The following is a 16,890-nucleotide window of genomic DNA, read 5'->3' as shown; positions in this document are numbered from 1 at the left end:
GCTATCGGCAGAGTTAGCTCCATGTGAATGTTGTCATTCTTCAGCCATTCCCGAACCTGCAACCAAAAACCAGCTACATATGGACAGTACCAAAACAAATGATCTAATGATTCTGTCTCTTCGTAGCAAAATCTGCTGAGATGGTTCTATCCCTATATAAACTCAGCAAAAAAAGAAATGTCCTCTCGCTGTCAACTACATTTCTTTTCAAACTTAACATGTATAAATATTTGTATGAACATAAGATTCAACAACTCAGACATGTGACTAACAGAAATTGAATGTGTCCCTGAACAAAGGGGTGGGGGTCAAAATCAAAAGTAACACTCAGTATCTGGTGTGGCCACCAGCTGCATCTCCTCATGGACTGGAATTGAGATCCGGGCTCTTCGCTGGCCATGGCAGAACACTGACATTCCTATCTTGCAGGAAATCACACACAGAACGAGCAGTATGGCTTGTGGCATTGTCATGCTGGAGGGTCATGTCAGGATGAGCCTGCAGGAAGGGTACCACATGAGGGAGGAGGATGTCTTCCCTGTAACGCACAGCGTTGAGATTGCTTGCAATGACAACAAGCTCAGTCCGATGATGTTGTGACACACCGCCCCAGACCCTCCACCTCCAAATCAATCCCGCTCCAGAGTACAGGCCTCGGTGTAACGCTCATTCCTTTGACGATAAATGCGAATCTGACCATCACCCCTGGTGAGATAAAACCGTGACTCATCAGTGAGGAGCACATTTTGCCAGGCATGTCTGGTCCAGCAACGGTGGGTCTGTGCCCATAGGCGACGTTGCCGGTGATGTCTGGTGAGAACCTGCCTTACAACAGACCTACAAGCCCTCAGTCCAGCCTCTCTCAGCCTATTGTGGACAGTCTGAGCACTGATGGAGGGAGTGTGTTCCTGGTGTAACTCGGGCAGTTGTTGCCATCCTGTACCTGTCCCACAGGTGTGATGTTCGGATGTACCGATCCTGTGCAGGTGTTGTTACACATTGTCTGCCACTGCGAGGACGATCAGCTGTCCGTCCTGTCTCCCTGTCTTAGGCATCTCCCAGTACGGAAATTGCAATTTATTGCTCTGGCCACATCTGCAGTCCTCATGCCTCCTTGAAGCAAGCCTAAGGCACGTTCACGCAGATGAGCAGGGACCCTGGGTCAGAAGAAAGGCCTCTTTAGTGTCCTAAGTTTTCATAACTGTGAACTTAATTGCCTACAATCTGTAAGCTGTTAACGAACGTTCCACAGGTGCATGTTCATCAATTGTTTATGGTTCATTGAACAAGCATGGGAAACAGTGTTTTAAACCCTTTACAATGAAGATCTGTGAAGTTATATGGATTTTTACAAATTATCTTTGAAAGACAGGGTCGTGAAAAAGGGACGTTTCTTTTTTTGCTGATATACAGTGGGGAGAACAAGTATTTGATAACCTACAAAATCGGCAGTGTTTCCTACATACAAAGCATGTAGAGGTCTGTAATTTTTTATCATAGGTACACTTCAACTGTGAGAGACTGAATCTAAAACAAAAATCCAGAAAAATCACATTGTACGATTGAAGTAATTAATTAGCATTTTATTGCATGACATAAGTATTTGATACATCATTAATATTTGGTACAGAAACCTTTGTTTGCAATTACAGAGATCATACGTTTCCTGTAGTTCTTGACCAGGTTTGCACACACTGCAGCAGGGATTTTGGCCCACTCCTCCATACAGACCTTCTCCAGATCCTTCAGGTTTCGGGGCTGTCACTGGGCAATACAGACTTTCAGCTCCTTCCAAAGATTTTCTATTGGGTTCAGGTCTGGAGACTGGCTAGGCAACTCCAGGACCTTGAGATGCTTCTTACGGAGCCACTCCTTAGTTGCCCTGGCTGTGTGTTTCGGGTCGTTGTCATGCTGGAAGACTCAGCCACAACCCATGTTCAATGCTCTTACTGAGGGAAGGAGGTTGTTGGTCAAGATCTCGCAATACATGGCCCCATCCATCCTCCCCTCAATACGGTGCAGTCATCCTGTCCCCTTTGCAGAAAAGCATCCCCAAAGAAGGATGTTTCCACCTCCATGCTTCACGGTTGGGATAGTGTTCTTGGGGTTGTACTCATCCTTCTTCTTCCTCCAAACACGGCAAGTGGAGTTTAGACCAAAAAGCTCTATTTTTGTCTCATCAGACCACATGACCTTCTCCCATTCCTCCTCTGGATCATCCAGATGGTCATTGGCAAACTTCAGACGGGCCTGGACATGCGCTGGCTTGAGTAAGGGGACCTTGCGTGCGCTGCAGGATTTTAATCCATGACGGCGTAGTGTTACACTAATGGTTTTCTTTGAGACTGTGGTCCCACCTCTCTTCAGGTCATTGACCAGGTCCTGCCGTGTAGTTCTGGGGTGATCCCTCACCTTCCTCATGATAATTGATGCCCCACAAGGTGAGATCTTGCATGGAGCCCCAGACCGAGGATGATTGACCATCATCTTGAACTTCTTCCATTTTCGAATAATTGCACCAACAGTTGTTGCCTTCTCACCAAGCTGCTTGCCTATTGTCCTGTAGCCCATCCCATCCTTGTGCAGGTCTACAATTTTATCCCTGATGTCCTTACACAGCTCTCTGGTCTTGACCATTGTGGAGAGGTTGGAGTCTGTTTGATTGAGTGTGCGGACAGGTGTCTTTTATACAGGTAATGAGTTCAAACAGGCGCAGTTAATACAGGTAATGAGTGGAGAACAGGAGGGCTTCTTAAAGAAAATCTAACAGGTCTGTGAGAGCTGGAATTCTTACTGGTTGGTAGGTGATCAAATACTTATGTCATGCAATAAAATGCTAATTACTTAAATCATACAATGTGATTTTCTGGATTTTTGTTTTAGATTCCGCCTCTCACAGTTGAAGTGTACCTATGATAAAAATTACAGACCTCTACATGCTTTGTAAGTAGGGAAACCTACAAAATAGGCAGTGTATCAAATACTTGTTCTCCCCACTGTATGTATGGGACATATTGGTTGCAAGAATTTTGTATAATCATTTTAATTGAAAAATTCTAAGTTTTGAACACGGTGTCGTTTTGTGTATCAGTTCATAAACCATCTGCCATGGAATCGTTACAATTGTCTTTAACCAATTTTGGTCTTTACAGTTTTTGCCGATTGCTTACACACGGGAAGTGAATGCTTTGACAAAAGCATCAAAACCTTAACTTTTGAAACCATGCCTTAAACAAAAAGGCACCTAAAGTACAAACACATTTTCTGCTTTGCACTTTGTTTGCAATTAAGCAAAACACTTTCTTACATTCGACACTTCGTTAAAGAATGAAATCTCTTGCAATCATTGGGAAAACATGAAAAACATACCTGAAATTGGCAACACCCACACACAAAAACACGTATACTGTAATTGAACACCAATTAGTCTGAGCCTTAGCACTACAAATAGACCTCAGGTAAGCCCACCTCTTTGCAAACATGGAGGCAGTGAGAGCGAGAGGAAGAGAGCAATAGCCGGAGACCTATTTCCGACGACATTAGGGCCACTTTGGTGGACCATGTCATAAATCACAGCCTGACGATGAGGGAGGCTGGGCAGAGTCCAGCCCAACCTGAGTCGCTACACTGTAGCATCCAGAATACGGACATTTAGACTGGAGAACAGGTATGTCTTCAACTTTCTACACTAGACTGTACATATGTAATTGTTGCACATCATTCTGCATCACAGTACAATACAATGTAGTCCTACAATATTAGGTTTATGATCCTCAGTGAACAAAAAAATATATTGTGCTGTGAAGTACATGCAATACAGTTTTGATGTTACTGTGTACAGTATGACAGTACAGTATGTAAAAAAATAACCTAACCAATGACGACATATTCTTGTATTATCTACAGAACTGCCAGACGACCTCCTGTGGGTGAACGGCAACATCTGTTCACCCATGAACAGGAACTGGCCATTGTCAGTCAACACCATCCGCCTACATCAACTACGAGGGTAAATCATTACCGATCCCACAACATTCCATAATATCAACCGTGTCAGTATGTCGACACTGCCGCATCTTGGGTCAACACCAACTTACGATGAAGCAGCTGTACAGGGTTCCATTTGAGAGGAACCGTTTCATTTTGACATAGAAGTGAGATGTTAATGTCCAAGTGTTGCGTCTTATTTGGCTTGTGTGTAGAGTTAACACAGTGAGACAAATTCCGCAACAAGTGTGTGAGCAATCGCAAAAACTAATGCAGGGCCAACAGACAAGTTCCTTACGGTTTCCCCCTCCCACTTGCCTCTTCCATTTTAGCGGTAATGCTGCCCATTAGTTGTGTGTTTGTAGAAATACAAATGACAGCTAAAAAAAGCATCAGTTTCACAATATTATTTAATTACAGTCCCTGCCAGTAAAGAATCACTGTTGCACATAAGTTACATTTACTTCAAACTTCCAGTTAGTTTACCCCCCCCCCCCAAAAGCAATTGTATTATACAAAAATGCAATCCAATTTTCACACAGTGAATTCTTTAACAAAAGAGAAATGGTATAACAGCTACATCCACATTGGAAAAATATTCTAAACATTCCTTAAGGGAGTAGAATATAAAAACAAACATTGTCTTCATCATGTTGAAGTTAAACATGTACCTTCACTTAATTAAGCAAATTCTTACAAGACAACTTGGGTCGTAGTAATCAAAAGCAATTACATTTCCCAAAGCAATTACATGTCCCAATTACAGTTCCCAAACCAATGAGTGTGTTCAGCGTGAACAAGAGAAAAAGAAAAAAAGAAAAGCGGTCTCTCCCATTGGGACATGGCCGCTCACATGGAAATCAACTCCCAATAATACCCATTGCCTGTCAGTGTGTGAGGTGTTACAATGTGGGTTAATGTTACATTTCATATCCACTTAAAAAGTGAAGTGATCCTGTGCTACTTGTTTGCAGAGGTGGCAACAATTAAGCAGAGGTGGGCCACCGCTTTGTAATGAATATAGGGGGAACACTGATAGGATTTAGGACAACTAAATCCAAAGAAGTAATTCATTCTGCAGTATTTAGTAAAAACTCAATGAATAACTGAAGACATTTCCTGGACAAGAAAGTAACATTCTTGGAAAATAATTAAGTTACTCGCGTTGTCTTGGTGTATGGCTATCCTACTATCAAAATGTTACTGCGTTTACCCAATACGAGTCAATCATCACACACACTTAATTTAAATTAGGAAGCATAAAATAAAAAGACTACCGGGATCTTCTCTCCACAACTTCAAAAAACAGACAACCTTCTAGAAGGGTTGGAAAAATAAAAGCCCCTTGGAAACGGCAGATGTCTTTCCTCTAATCAAACACAGACCAGACAATGCTACGACAGCCCAAACTATTTTCTTGGTTTGTATGAAAGACACAAAATGGCTATGTAAACAAACAGGTGAGTTTCCCGGTATCAATGGATCTTAAATATTAACATGCGTTGCAGTTTTACAAGTGTAGATTCTGGCACTGAACTCCTTTGTCTCAAAGGATAAGCGGTTCCTCGGCTCTGCATTGGCAATCAGCTGATTGACTCCTCTTTGCACAGCTGATATGTAGAGACCATTTAATATAAATGCTGACTCTTGAAGGAGTTTAATTAACAGCGGGAAGTTGATGTACTGTATAGACAAGCCTGTAGGTTTGCATCTTAAACGTTGAAATAGTCAACCTGCTGGAAAGCTCGTCACATTTCTTAAGCCTCAATCAGTGCGCTCAACAATAGAACGACTGAGAACAGACAGTATTCAAAAGATAGCAGTGAAGGTATGGAGTGAAGAGAATTCCCATTCAGACACATTAAAAGGATACATTTTCCCACCAATTTGTTTTTTGAAAGAAGCGAATACTTCAAAAAAAAAACATACATTTATAAGGACATATTTAAACATACATGTTTAAGTTTTAATATTATATTAATTTGCACTGGTGCAAAATGTTCACTTTTTTTAAACACTTAAATATGAAAAAATCATTGAGCAACAGACAGGGCTTTGAACCACAGTAGTTAACTTAAGAGGTAATTCACTTTCCCAGTGCGGGCAATGGCAGTTCCTTCTGGTTAATACCTCGGATCGAAAGCAGTTCTTAGAAACCACGGCATGTTAAATGGACAACCTCCACCACTTTTCTACCTCATTTTCATTATCTCCAGCACAATACCATTGTCAACATATGTGTAAATGGTGCATTTCTACATTTTAAATTTTTTTTTTAAAGTTACATTCTACCCGAATGACATCAAAAGCTACATTTTAAAAAGTGATTTTCAAACACTATGCGAGTCGTGGTGACACAGGGACCATGAAAATATCCTCCCTTGGGCTATAAACTCATTGCCGGTTTTAAAAATCTGTTTATTTTGTTGTTGTAAAAAAAAGGAAAAAAAAAAACTTTTAATCCTACTCTGATGTCCCAGAGAAGCATTTTTTTAAAGGACCTTTGTCATTTTAACCACAGGTCATAGAAACGTGCTGTTTACACATATGTAGACACTGGTTTGGTAATGATCAATGAGGTAAAAAAAAAACCAAAAAAAGTGGCGGAATTGCCCTGAAGTAGCCTAACCCATGAAGCATGGCAATATAACAAACCATTACATTCTTTTGAACCTTCCACAAATTCTGTCTCTACAATGCATTACAGCAAGGGTTTTGTATCCAATCTTTACGATTGTTCAAAATGTCAATAGCGCTTTCCCAAGAAATAGTAACACCAAAAATCAACAATAGTATAATGTTACATAGCGATTACACATAAAAAAAAAAGGTCCCACCAAAATTGGTGTTTTTAAGATGTCTCGAGAGACCAGTTTATATTGGTCTACAAAATAGTAACAAACACATCAAATAAGAGGTGAATAACTGAATAAATGTACAAAGAACGTACATTATTAGTCCAATTCCTCAATAGGGAGTCAAGTCATGGTAAAGATGTACGTTGACCCACGTTCAGAGTGATCCCACAAGTTGGTAAATTAGCACAACCTAGCGGCTAACACACCGACAACTCTCAACCAGGTCCTCAGAGGACTTTGACGTTCTCTGTAAAAAGGTGTCTGCACACCTTCAAGACAAAAAAGTGTGCATTATTAATCCACATTCAGAGAGCAATGACTCAGCCTTTTATGAGGAGACATGTTGCCTTGATGATGACGCTGATGGGAGGAACATACAGCATGTCCAAATACATCAAGCCGTCTGATACAACCGTACGTCCAAATGCAATTGGAAGGATTGTTGGAGTTTAATTTTACTGAATGGTTTGACAGATATTTGTAAGCACTGCTCTTCAGATAACAGAAGTGACGCTCCTGGCATTAATGCAGGCTTGGTGGTACCCAGTGTATTCTTGGTACGTCTCAGGGCTGTCAAAGCCACAGAGGTCAAACAGGTCAGTGTGATTTAGACCCAACTAAGCACATACATGATCAGTGTTTCCCCCCTGTGATTTTTTTTGCGCAGTTGTGCCAAAGTTGGGAGGGGGAGGCGATGGTATGGGACGGTCTCCGACCAAATGTTGAAGCCGTCCTCTTGGTCACAGAGATAAAACATACCTTTTAATTATTTTTTTAACGCAAATTTCCTGCAATTCTACACATTTTGCCATGGCTTATGCCGTATTAAATTAACATAGGGGAAACACCGCATGATACATATATAATAGTCTTGTGATTACGCCAATGGTTGTCACTGACCACAATTTCCCCAGACATTTAAATATTTGTGTCTTTGTATGTACACAGCATAGTTGACTGCAGTTCTGTTCAGCCCCCAAACTACAGGTGCACTATTTTCCACAATGATACATACTTTCTCTTTTCCTATGAACTTCTATAACTACTACAACCACCACCACCACAATGGCTCTACACTACAACGCAATTCATTTCCCACTATGACAATAGTTTGAAGTCACATTCGTGCCAAAAACCCAATGATACAGAGGTGACTAAAGCGAGATAACGTAGTCATTGATAACAAACATGCATGATGCCAAAGGGATTGTGTCATCATATCCTTGAAAATCAGTTTTAATTGATAAAAAATACGATGAGGTATGAAGGGACCATTGGTTATGGTTAGCATGAAGAGTAACGCAAACCGCATTGAGTAATCTACATTATGGTCTGATTAACAGTCATTTTCCGTAATATTGCTAGCTAGAATGCTAACAAACAAATCTAATGCTCTGAAATTAGTACAGAAAACGGTTAAACGAGTGAATGCTCAAAAAGATAGCAATCATTGAGGTCCAATTAATATTTCAATGTCATGTGCACAGAACGTCTATAGGAGAAAAATGGACTGAAGTCAATGTCATTGTCTGGCTTTGCAAAAAGCCAACACAGTATAGGTTGTGCACATACAGTGTAAGCTGTTTCACATCTCAAATAAAAACCTCAAAAAGTGAGATGTAACTAAAAACATGTATAACATACTTAAATATTTCCATGAAGACAAAGACTTGATTAAAACAAGTGTGACTATACCAGTCGTTGGATATCTTGTGAATTCAAATGGAATAGCCCAGCCATCATTTCATAATGAAACTTAAATACATTCTGTGAATTAATTTTTACCTAGAAGGCAAGCAAACTCGTTGTTCTTAATTTCATAGTCTGCGTGTATCTGACAGTAACATTATCCGCATGACTCTTATTTATTGTTAAGTTTCATTTTTTAGGGATACATAAGCGGTGAATACCATTCAGTACCAGGTAGTTAACTAAAGATGTTGACTTACTTGAAATAAATGCAATAACTGGTTAGTACTATTTAATATTTCTACTGGCGAAATAGGATTGTAAGAGCGGTGTAACCGACAACACAAAAAGGTGACGCTAGTGTCAAACGTGACTGCACTATTCCAACTAGTTAAATATTTCGAAATATCAATTCAAATTGCAACATCAATGCAAGGGGTGCATCATAATGCACATTATCCAACTGCAAAACTTGCTGCACGTTGAATTTGTTCATATTTAGAAAAAAATAACACTTATTTGGCAGCGACAAAATGCCACTTTGTCTCCTCCCACCCTGCTGAGGTGGTTCTGAGGTTGTTGATCCAGTGATACGAACTGCTTAGCTAACTCTAGCTCTGCCATAGCCCAGTTCAGTGGCCTGTCCCCACCTACGCACTGACCCCCCATCCAGAAATGATTAACCCCTACAGGAAAATAACAGAAACCCTTTCACTAGAGCAACTTCTTGGAAGTTAAAATAAAAACGACACAAATGTCCGCTGCGGTTGGTGAAAAAGGTGATCAGAGGAGTGGAGTTGAGGAACTGAAATAGGAATTTGCCTTTCCTGTCATTCACCGTGTTATGGGTATGTGATATAGCATACCGTGACACATTGGTGGAGGTGAACCTCCACCCAATTATATAGTTTTTTAACTAGGAAGTATACAGTAGATTGATGAATAAAAACAGTGGCTGTTTTAACCCTGCTCTGTACATGATCAACTCTTATCGCCTTAGCCATGGCTGCTCCCTATCTTCGACTACACATTCTTAAAACAGAATGCGGGTTGTAAGTTTTACCTTTCAATATGTTATATCCATCCTCAGGATGAAAATCCATATGAATAAATACATATCCTCAGTACAAACAATCCTTAAAGCTATGAAAGTGCAAAAAATACGCTTTGTAGATCAATGTCTCAAATTCTAGCCATGGTTAATGTCTGGCTTCATTCCTCTTTCTTTTTACTCCATCTTCCCATCTCTGGCCACCCAATCAACAGCAGACGAATGCTTGACACGTGACTCCCTCCCACCCAATCCCTCGCTGCATTTAAATTACCCCCCCAAAAAGAAAAGGAAAACCGCTTGAATGCCAAGCCTAAATGTACCCCGAGTATACCAAACATTAGGAACAGCTTCCTGATATTGAGTTGCAACCGGTTAAGCCCTCAGAACACCTTCAATTTGTCCGGGGACGGACTCTACAAGATGTCGAAAGCGTTCCACAGGGATGCTGACCCATGTCGACTCCAACGCTTCCCACAGTTGTGTCAAGTTGGCTGGATGTCCTTTGGGTGTTGGACCATTCTTGATACACACAGGAAAATGTTGAGCGTGAAAAACCCAGCAGAGGTGCAGTTTTTTGACACAAACCGGTGTGCCTGGCACCTACTACCATACCCTGTTTAAAGGCACATAATTTGTTTTGCCCATTCACCCTCAATGCCACACATACACAATCCATGTCTCAATTGTCTCAAGGTTTGAAAACCCTTATTTAACCTGTCTCCTCCCCTTCAGCTAAATTGATTGAAGTGGATTTAAGAAGTGACATCAATAAGGGATCATGGCTTGTCATGATCTGTCATGGAAAGAGCAGGTGTTCTTAATGTTTGTGTACTCAGCGCATATCCTTTTCCCTGTTTCACATCAGCCTCATCCCAAAGCATGGATGGCAGAGGCTGTAGTAAATCTCCTTTTCCAGAGTCTGAAGGCGGTTGTGGTGGTGGTGAGGGGGGGGATACCAAAAGAGGTCCAGGCCACTGAACTAACAACTGGACGCAGGGACGCCTTTGCCTCGTCTAGTTTGTTACAGCTTCAACAAAATCTCAATACTTCCCAGTTGAAAAGTGATAACTCAATATCTTCAATTTGTAGCGTCTTGGCTTTATAAAACGTATTCACAGCCAGTTGTCAACAAGTATTGTTTCTATGAAATGGAGAGCTTTTGACCAGATGTGAAAGTGCTCCTTCAACAGAGCACCAAGTATGAAATCCTCAAGTGGCAAAAGAGTGAAACTTAACGAAACGCTCTACATGTTTTGTCTGCGAATAACATTGCAACTCAGCTACAAGAACTTACAATTAATTCCAAATAGAAAGTCTGCATTTTAGAACTTGTATATACGCTAAGCACGAAGATTGTTGTTAGGGATGCTACTAAAAATGTAGCACATTGTGAAGCTAACGACAGATGTTATGTCAATGCGATTATGGGGGCCTTGTCTATTTGAAACCAAGGAACTGGCCTCGTCTTTATATTCTTCTTCTAATCAGTATTGGGTTCACGGAGCATAAATCTCAAAACCCTTGGTTTCCAAGGCAGTGAGAGATTGTATATGACAAAACATTCATCCACAGAATAACAAAAATGAACAAATGAAAAAAATATAAAATTCACGGCAGATACTGCTTAGTTGTAGACAAACTAAAGTTGCGAGTGTGCAATTTGTGTTGTATCAAATGAAGCGCCGTTGTCTATGCAGGCACTACGTCCACATTTGTATATCAGTGGCTTTTTCAGTTACTTAAGATATTAATAGCCCTTATATCCCAAATCCCTGTAAGAAACCTAGAACGGTCTCTCACCATTGTAAGCGAGGAGAGACTGCGCCTCTCTCCACATGTTTTGTGATGGGAGTTAAAATGCTCTTAGTGGCTTCAACCAGATCTTGCAAATGTGGATTTAGGTAGGGCATACCAGACAGTTTGGAGGACCTGGTTGTGTGTTCCACTCTAAATGGTGGAAAGGTTTAAGCGTTCAGAGGATGAGGGGTTCCCCAAGGCTCTGTGTGGTTAACTGACTGGTTGGTTGTAGCAGTGGTTGTAGTACCAGACTCCAGTTGTGTGGCTAGGAACACGGGTGGACTGCGATGTTCTCCTGTCGGTCAGTTCCCCCGGTGGTGGGGAGGTCTGAGGACAGGCTGAGGGACGAGGTCTTGCTGGTCAGGCAGGACAAAATGCTGCCGGCCGCACTGCCATCCAGCAGAACACAACTGGAACCGTTATAGCCCTCACTGCAGGGAATAAAAGGTCAGAGAGAGACAACATTATGAACAAAACATTTTGTATTATTGTAAAGTATCAGTCAAACGTTTGGACACACCTACTCATTCAAAAGGTTTTCATGTATTTGTTACTATTTTCTACATTGTAGAATAATAGCGAAGACATCAAAATCATGAAATAACACATATGGAATCATGTAGTAACCAAAAAGTGTGTTAAACAAATCTAAATATATATAAAGAAAAACCCTTGAATGAGTAGGCTAAAACTTGACTGGTAGTGTCTGTGCAGCAAAGCTCCCCAACCTGGCAGAGCTTGAGTGGATCTGCAGAGAAGAATGGGAGAAACTCCCCAAATACAGGTGTGCCAAACTTGTCATACCCAAAATAAAAACAGTTTTTGCCTTGTCATTATGGGGTATTGTGTGTAGATTGATGAGGGGGAAAAAACAATTTAATCCATTTTAGAATAAGGCTGTAACCTAACAAAATGAGCAGGGAAAAAAAATCAAGGGGTCTGAATACTTTCTGAATGCACTGTATACTTCCATTCATTTTTGACAACAGGGACCTTCAGACGAGTCTTGTGGGAGTCCTAGAGCAAAACAACCGACATGTGCTGTACCTGTCATATATTCGTGTGTAGCCCAAATTGTTTCCAACGCTACAGACAGAAGTTGGCAGACCGGCAGAGAACAGCATTGTGTTTGTGAGAGAGTCTCACCTTTCCACAGATTGGTCATAATAGTTTCTAGGCCAAACCGTTCAGATGCTACAGACGTCGTTGTGAGAAGACAGACTTTTGGGATGTCTCATGATCCGACAGACACCGCTCTAGCTCTGCCACCTTTCACTGCAGATGCGGAAGTGCGACATTGGCGGATGCGATGGATTGAGACACATCCAATGCAAAAAACTGGTTCTAGCTGAAACTGACGGATTTTGATAGGGATTTTTTTATTTATTATGCTAAGTAGATTTCAGTTGGGCCCCGGAAATCAACTCTAGGGGGTTAAGGGAGATTTATGGGGCACACTAAACGGTTCCTTATGGCACAGCAGTTGAAATAAATGACTACTAGTCTCCCAAATGTGCGGTTTACCTGAGAACCAACGAGTGCTCCTCTCTCTGCATTTTGTTCTCAGTGGGCTTCAGCTTGTATGCCCCGCTCCCATCATGAGACACATGGTTCTCCTGCAAGGGGACAATGGCACCACTGTCAGTTCACCACAATAGTGACTGGGAGACTGAAAGCTTGTATGTTTTGGAGTCTACAACAATATTGTCTTGGTAGAAAAGCTTTCAGGCTGCACCTGTTCGGCTCGCTTGTGTTTCACTCTTTGTCTTATAAGTGGGATAGCAGTAGGTGACATTAGCCCAGGGCTCCTTCTGCCCTGCTCCTGTTCGCAAAGCCTTTTTAGATATCAAAGCAAGCTGTGTGTCTCCCTCTCCTGCTTCAGTCTGTCGCTCTTTCTATCTACATTTGGCCATTTCTGTGCCCCCTTCTCTCTCTCTCTCACCAGGGCTATCTGGCGGGTCCTCTTGCCAATCTCCCTCTCCACATGGTGGAGCTCCAGGCTCAGCTGTTGGCTGGAGACGCTCCCCGACGACCACTCCCCCGGGCTGGGTTGGGCCGCCTGGGCAGTCTGCTTGTTGATCTGCCGATTGACCTGCTGGAGCTCCATCGTCAGCTGCTCCCTCTCCTGGACTGGCCTTTCACTGAGGTGGGCCTGAGGGGGCTGGGTGTACGGGGCAACACCCCACCCTGCACCGTTCCCATAGGGGTAGTCCGCTGTGGTGGACAACAAGAGCAGGTCAGACTGACGAAATGGAGTAAACAGAGCAAAAACCCTAAAAGGTGTGTATGTGTTCTCCCTGTACCTGTTGCAGCGGTGTGTTTGGGGCTGTTGGTCCCCTGTGGGGGGGTCACCGCCTGCCCTGGCCCGGCCATCTGGTAGCCCGTCTTGGGGGTGCGGGAGATCACCCCGAAGCGCGACACAGTGGGCAGGGAGCCGAAGGGGATGATAGGGTCGTCGTCTCTGGCCTCGGCCGACCTGCGCTGGCCCTCCGCACCTTTCCCCTCAGTGTTCTACAACACCCAGAGAGTTATTATGGTACCATTATAAGACGTACAGAGCCACTCAACTGAAACTAGGAAAACTGTAGTTGAAAGACTTTTGTGAGCTTAACCGTGTTCTGAATAAGTCACAGCACTTCTTCTATAACTGACCTTTGATCAGTCAACGAGGACAACCAATAGAATAGTAAATGCAAGATAACCATCTTGTCCATCAACAAAAATTAAACATGACATTTTGGCCTTATTACAAGAGATGAGCTTTTGAAAACTGTTTTGAGCTTGGCCGAGCTTTAGATATTCAGATTTGGAACTTTATTAAGTGGTCAAGCTTTACACCAACAGAACATAGAATGATTGATTGATGACTCACCATCCTCTCCATGGTGTCTTTAGACTTCCCCTCCTTGCTGCCAATGTAGGAGCCAATGGTGTCACATGACCAAGGAGAGTACTGGCTTGCGTAGTCTGGCTCACGGTACTTTGCAAACACTTGGGAGTTCTCCATGTACTGCTGTTGTTGACACACACAAACACACATTATTATTAGCTAACTCTTCCTTTAAGTGACTAACTGCTGCGGTAGTACGTGGGGCGAGATGCCACTGCGTACTACCATAGAAACACTAGACGAGTGTAGCCTCTTACCTCCTGTGTGTAGTTGGACTCGTAGGTGTGTGGCAACGTGGGCGAGGGGGCAAAGGGTGGGGGAGTCACCTGCTTCCTGTCCTCCAACTGGGCCATGATCTCCTGGCGTCGGCGGTGCAGGTAGTCCAGAGTGGGAGGGGGCTGGGGCCGACTGTAATCCTCCTGTACAACAGGACATGTGGACACCTTTACTGTAGTGCACTTCTTGCAGCGTTGGAAATACATTTTTTTGCAGTGGATTTATCCTGGAAAGTCTTATGAGGATTTTGAGGCTGATTCCCTGACCGGTCAATGTTTTTTATTAGCTGTTTTATACTCTTGTGAATTCAATGGTTTTTACTAGACTACTTGTTGTTGTTCATGTTGTCTGTCTGTCATTTTTTGTAATGACTTGGTGCTTGGCCATGGCGCTCTTGAAAAAGAGATTTTAATCTCAATGAGCCCTTTCCTGGTTAAATAAAATTTAAAAAATGATACATTCTTGACACTTCCCGATATGTAAAATATATAAATATGTGTTTTTATTATGCACGCAAGACTGTATGCACGGCCAATCGGCTGAGTAATGTCACTACTCAATCTGGATAATGCTGATGACTAAACTCCTAAAAAGTAATTGCATCGGTGTTTAGAGCTATGGATATTGTGATTTATAAAGAGCCTAGTACTGCAGACGTGTGCTTACCCGTGTGGAGTAGGGCCTCATGTGGCCGGGGTGGGGGCCAGCGGGGTGGGGGCCAGCGGGCTGGTAACCCTCGGGAGGGTATCTTTCTCTGGAGGCCTCGTCCGCAGGCATGGAGGAGAGTTCCTCCCGGTGGGGATAGGTTTGTGGTGGTGGCGGCGGGTAGGAGGGGTGTCGACGGCCGTCATAATGAGGGGGAGGTGGGTACCCATGGGGGTTGGCGTTGGAGAAGTGGGGACCCGAGGGCTGTGGGGGAGGGGGACACTCATGCTCCTGTGGGTAGGTGCCGGGGTAGGGGGACTCCGGGTAGGCAGGCGTGGCCAGGTCGTTAGGGGGAGGGAGGTTCCGAACGTAGCGGGGCTGGGGAAGGTACTGGGAGGACTGGTAGGGGTAGGGGGGGTTACCTGAGAGGACATAGAAGAGCGTGGCAACAGGATTGGTATTAGATAAGCACAATAGAACCACACTGGGAGATTTACAAGACTAGAGAGAAACACTTCCTTTCGTCAGCAGACAATACATAGGAGATCACGGGAAAAAGAGTGGTCTGTTCTGCCTTACCTGGGGGGTACTGGGTGGACTCGTACTGCATGGCTGATGGTGGTGCCCTGGGCTCAGGGGGGTAGAAATGTTCACCCTGCTGTGAGGGGTACATGGGGGGCCCCCTGGGCACTGGCTTATGCATGGCCAGGTGGTCCACTGCCATCCTGGGGTGGGCCATGGACCGATTGGGCATGGGATCCAGTCTGGAAAAGACAGAATTTCAGTGTGTGTGTGAGTACGTGTAACAGACGCTGTGTGTGTCCATCTACTTACAAGTCAGGGGGAGAGCCGGGGGCACTGTGGCTTCCCTGGGACTGGGGCTTCCGCATAATGGGCTCATAAGAGGGGTCGGCACCGCGGGAGATGAGCTGGGGCAGGGCGGAGCCTGTGACTGATGCCACCATGCCATTGGTCAGGCCCTTGTGGGCCAGCCCCTCCATCATCCCCACCTCCTCGGGCAATAGGCCCACCTCGTTGAGCTGCGTCAAGGATAGGCTGAGGGGCCGTCGGGCAGCCAGACGCTTGTTCATCTTACGATACCTTCAGAAAGGAGGAGAAATACATGGTTAGTGAAAGAGGTTGACACCTCTGTCTGGCCTAATGATTGTTGTCACACTATCAGAGCGGATCTGTGCAATGAACAGTCAACGTCTCATTGACATCAAAACATAACACAAAACATTCACTGTTAAGTAAAGTTGGGAATATGCCCAACGATCCCCATTGGGAGTGGCTCACGGTGGAATACTCACTTCTCTAGCTCGTCCTGAGAGTGGGCGAAGGTGCAGCTGGCTCCTCGAGGACAGCCCCCCTTCTGCTTCATGTCCCGACACATGTACGTCTTGTATTTACTGTGCTGGGGAGGCTGGGGAGGAGCCACCACAAGGGCATGTTAATAATGGAAAATTCAAAAGGTGTTATTACTGTTAAGATCACGAACCAGCAGACAGTCATTGACTGATATTATTAGCTTTAACAAGTATCAATCAAGATTCAAACATTGGTCATATGCATTAGGCACCAAACAGAAGAAAAATAAACTGACAAACAGGAAGGGACTACCTGGACTTGTCTAATAAGAAAAACACTCCTTACATTTTATGTTGCAAAACATTTTCAGTTGCGTTGCTCTA

The 16,890-nt window shown here is 43.5% G+C and overlaps 1 protein-coding gene across 2 annotated transcripts in view; it reads right to left on the bottom strand.

Moving 5' to 3' along the window:
* Positions 1-4,379: 4,379 nt before the first annotated feature.
* Positions 4,380-16,890, bottom strand: part of rc3h1a (ring finger and CCCH-type domains 1a) — a 29,669-nt gene continuing 17,158 nt past the window's right edge. The window contains exons 9-18 of one of the 2 annotated variants that reach the window (XM_021603435.2): positions 16,510-16,622; positions 16,031-16,297; positions 15,776-15,960; positions 15,218-15,618; positions 14,533-14,694; positions 14,258-14,398; positions 13,689-13,896; positions 13,328-13,599; positions 12,910-13,001; positions 4,380-11,816 (exon numbers count right to left, since the gene is read on the bottom strand). In XM_021603435.2, the coding sequence (XP_021459110.2) occupies positions 11,651-11,816; positions 12,910-13,001; positions 13,328-13,599; positions 13,689-13,896; positions 14,258-14,398; positions 14,533-14,694; positions 15,218-15,618; positions 15,776-15,960; positions 16,031-16,297; positions 16,510-16,622 (2,007 nt within the window). In that variant the 3' untranslated portion in view covers positions 4,380-11,650. The remainder of the gene's footprint in view (positions 11,817-12,909; positions 13,002-13,327; positions 13,600-13,688; positions 13,897-14,257; positions 14,399-14,532; positions 14,695-15,217; positions 15,619-15,775; positions 15,961-16,030; positions 16,298-16,509; positions 16,623-16,890) is intronic. The other variant, XM_036977915.1, reaches the window with a different exon arrangement.

Source organism: Oncorhynchus mykiss, chromosome 5, assembly GCF_013265735.2.
Source record: "Oncorhynchus mykiss isolate Arlee chromosome 5, USDA_OmykA_1.1, whole genome shotgun sequence".
NCBI lineage: Eukaryota > Metazoa > Chordata > Actinopteri > Salmoniformes > Salmonidae > Oncorhynchus > Oncorhynchus mykiss.
Note: the sequence above shows the minus strand (reverse complement) of the source record. Positions and strands in the feature narration are given on the sequence as shown.